The 1,760-nt window shown below is 41.5% G+C and overlaps 1 protein-coding gene across 1 annotated transcript in view; it reads left to right on the top strand.

The window, feature by feature from the left end:
• Window positions 1-606: 606 nt before the first annotated feature.
• The window catches only part of ucmab (upper zone of growth plate and cartilage matrix associated b), a 5,562-nt gene continuing 4,408 nt past the window's right edge, over window positions 607-1,760 (top strand). Inside the window, exons 1-3 of the mRNA XM_014017138.1 lie at window positions 607-703; window positions 828-890; window positions 980-1,075. Coding sequence (XP_013872592.1) covers window positions 646-703; window positions 828-890; window positions 980-1,075 — 217 coding nt within the window. The 5' untranslated portion in view covers window positions 607-645. The remainder of the gene's footprint in view (window positions 704-827; window positions 891-979; window positions 1,076-1,760) is intronic.

The following is a 1,760-nucleotide window of genomic DNA, read 5'->3' as shown; positions in this document are numbered from 1 at the left end:
GGAGTGGATAGTTGGATAGGTTGCCATTCGCATGGGAATCCTAATCCTAAAAGTGCTTATGTATTTTAGCTATTTTTCTTGTTGATTGTAAAATGTTTTATTATGTATTGTTTTTATTTTTCCGTTATTTATTTTCTTGTTTTTATTAATGTTGGTTGTTGTGTTGAGGACTGCAGATGCAAATTAGCCATAGGCTAAATTTGGTGCAATGCATCAAATGTTTTTATGTTTGTTTCAATTGCACATTGTCCTCATAAATAAAATTCATTCATTCATAATTAAATAAAATACAACCGGAGCTGCAATGAAACGCTTTAGATTGAAGCTTATTCGTGTGTAAGAAAGATCCAAAGTCAAAACCTGAATCCAACTAAGAATCTGTGGGAAACCTGTTGTTACAACAGAAAAAGCTGCTTTCAGGTGGGCTGAATATTTTCATTTTCTTTACTTCACAAATATATCCTGCTTTCTGTTGCTCTGTCACATAACACCTCTGTAAAATACTTTGTTTTTATTTGTAATCTAAAACATGGAAACAGTTTTTCAGAGCTCTGCAGGGACCCTCCCACCTGACTCCAGCCCCCCCTGCTCTCACATAGGTCTGATTCCTTCTCCCTCCTGCTCACTTCTGACCAGGAGTTAAAGATGTGCTGGACCTCTGCAGCCCTCCTGGCTCTCCTCGCCGTGCTTCTGGCCCTGAACTGTGAGTCTAATGTAGGAGAATTCAAACTCAGCAGGATCTTCTGCAGAAGTGACGACGTTTCGTTGTTCTTGTTTTCTTCTGCAAAGCTTTGGGTTTTAATTTAGACTTCTGTCCTCAAACGCAGCGTCCCCACAGGCCGAGTCTGCAGCTGTGCACAGCAGCACAGGAACTGCCAAGAGTTCCCGAGGTGAGGAGGAACATCAGCACGTCTTCTGCTGGGAATTTTCACTGCTTTGTTTTTAAAATCCCCTGAATGTTGAGCTGAATCTGCTGCAGGTCCGCCGTGGAGAGTCTTCATGAAGGAGTCTGACGCCTCAGACTTCTTCAGGAGGCGCAGCAGGCGAGCTGCAAAGTCTCAGGATGAGATCAACGGTGAGTTCAGTCAGGTGTGTGTGTTCTAGCAAATGTTACCTTGTAAGGTCCATGTTTCCAAAATTTAATACTGCCTTGTGGGGGATGTACTGCTCCTTGTAGGGACCAAATCCCTGAACCCATAAGTTCAAATACTTCAAAAGTTTTTGTTTCAGGGGTTGGGTTTAGGGTGAGGCTACAGAACGGGAATGGAAGTCAATACAAAGAAGATGGAAAGACTTGATGGGGACCATGCATTGGCGTAATTTGCAGGGGGGCTAGGGGGGTTATGACCCCCACAATAATTTGATCCAGTCAATATAACCCCCCCCCCCCCAATAAAATTACATAATTTTCTCAAACAAAATAAAAATGAACTGGTTGACAGATGCAAATCTTTTGATCTTTTGTTGTCTTTTTGTAACTTTAACCTTATTAAAAATTTACAATGTCATATTTGTACATTTAAGCATAATTGCCTAAAATGACATGGAGGGTTTTAGTACTTAACACCCCCCAAGACCTGAAGTTATGTCCTTGGGACCATGGTGGAGTTTTGTTTCTGGGTTGGAGGCTAGGTTTAGGGTCAGGGTTAGAATATAGAAATGAATAGAAGTCAATTCATTCACAAAGTCTCTGTGAAGATGGAAAGAATCAAGATCTGTGTGCGTGTGTGTGTGTGTGTGTGTGTGTGTGTGTGTGTGTG

Source organism: Austrofundulus limnaeus, unplaced genomic scaffold (assembly GCF_001266775.1).
Source record: "Austrofundulus limnaeus strain Quisiro unplaced genomic scaffold, Austrofundulus_limnaeus-1.0 Scaffold162, whole genome shotgun sequence".
NCBI lineage: Eukaryota > Metazoa > Chordata > Actinopteri > Cyprinodontiformes > Rivulidae > Austrofundulus > Austrofundulus limnaeus.
Note: the sequence above shows the minus strand (reverse complement) of the source record. Positions and strands in the feature narration are given on the sequence as shown.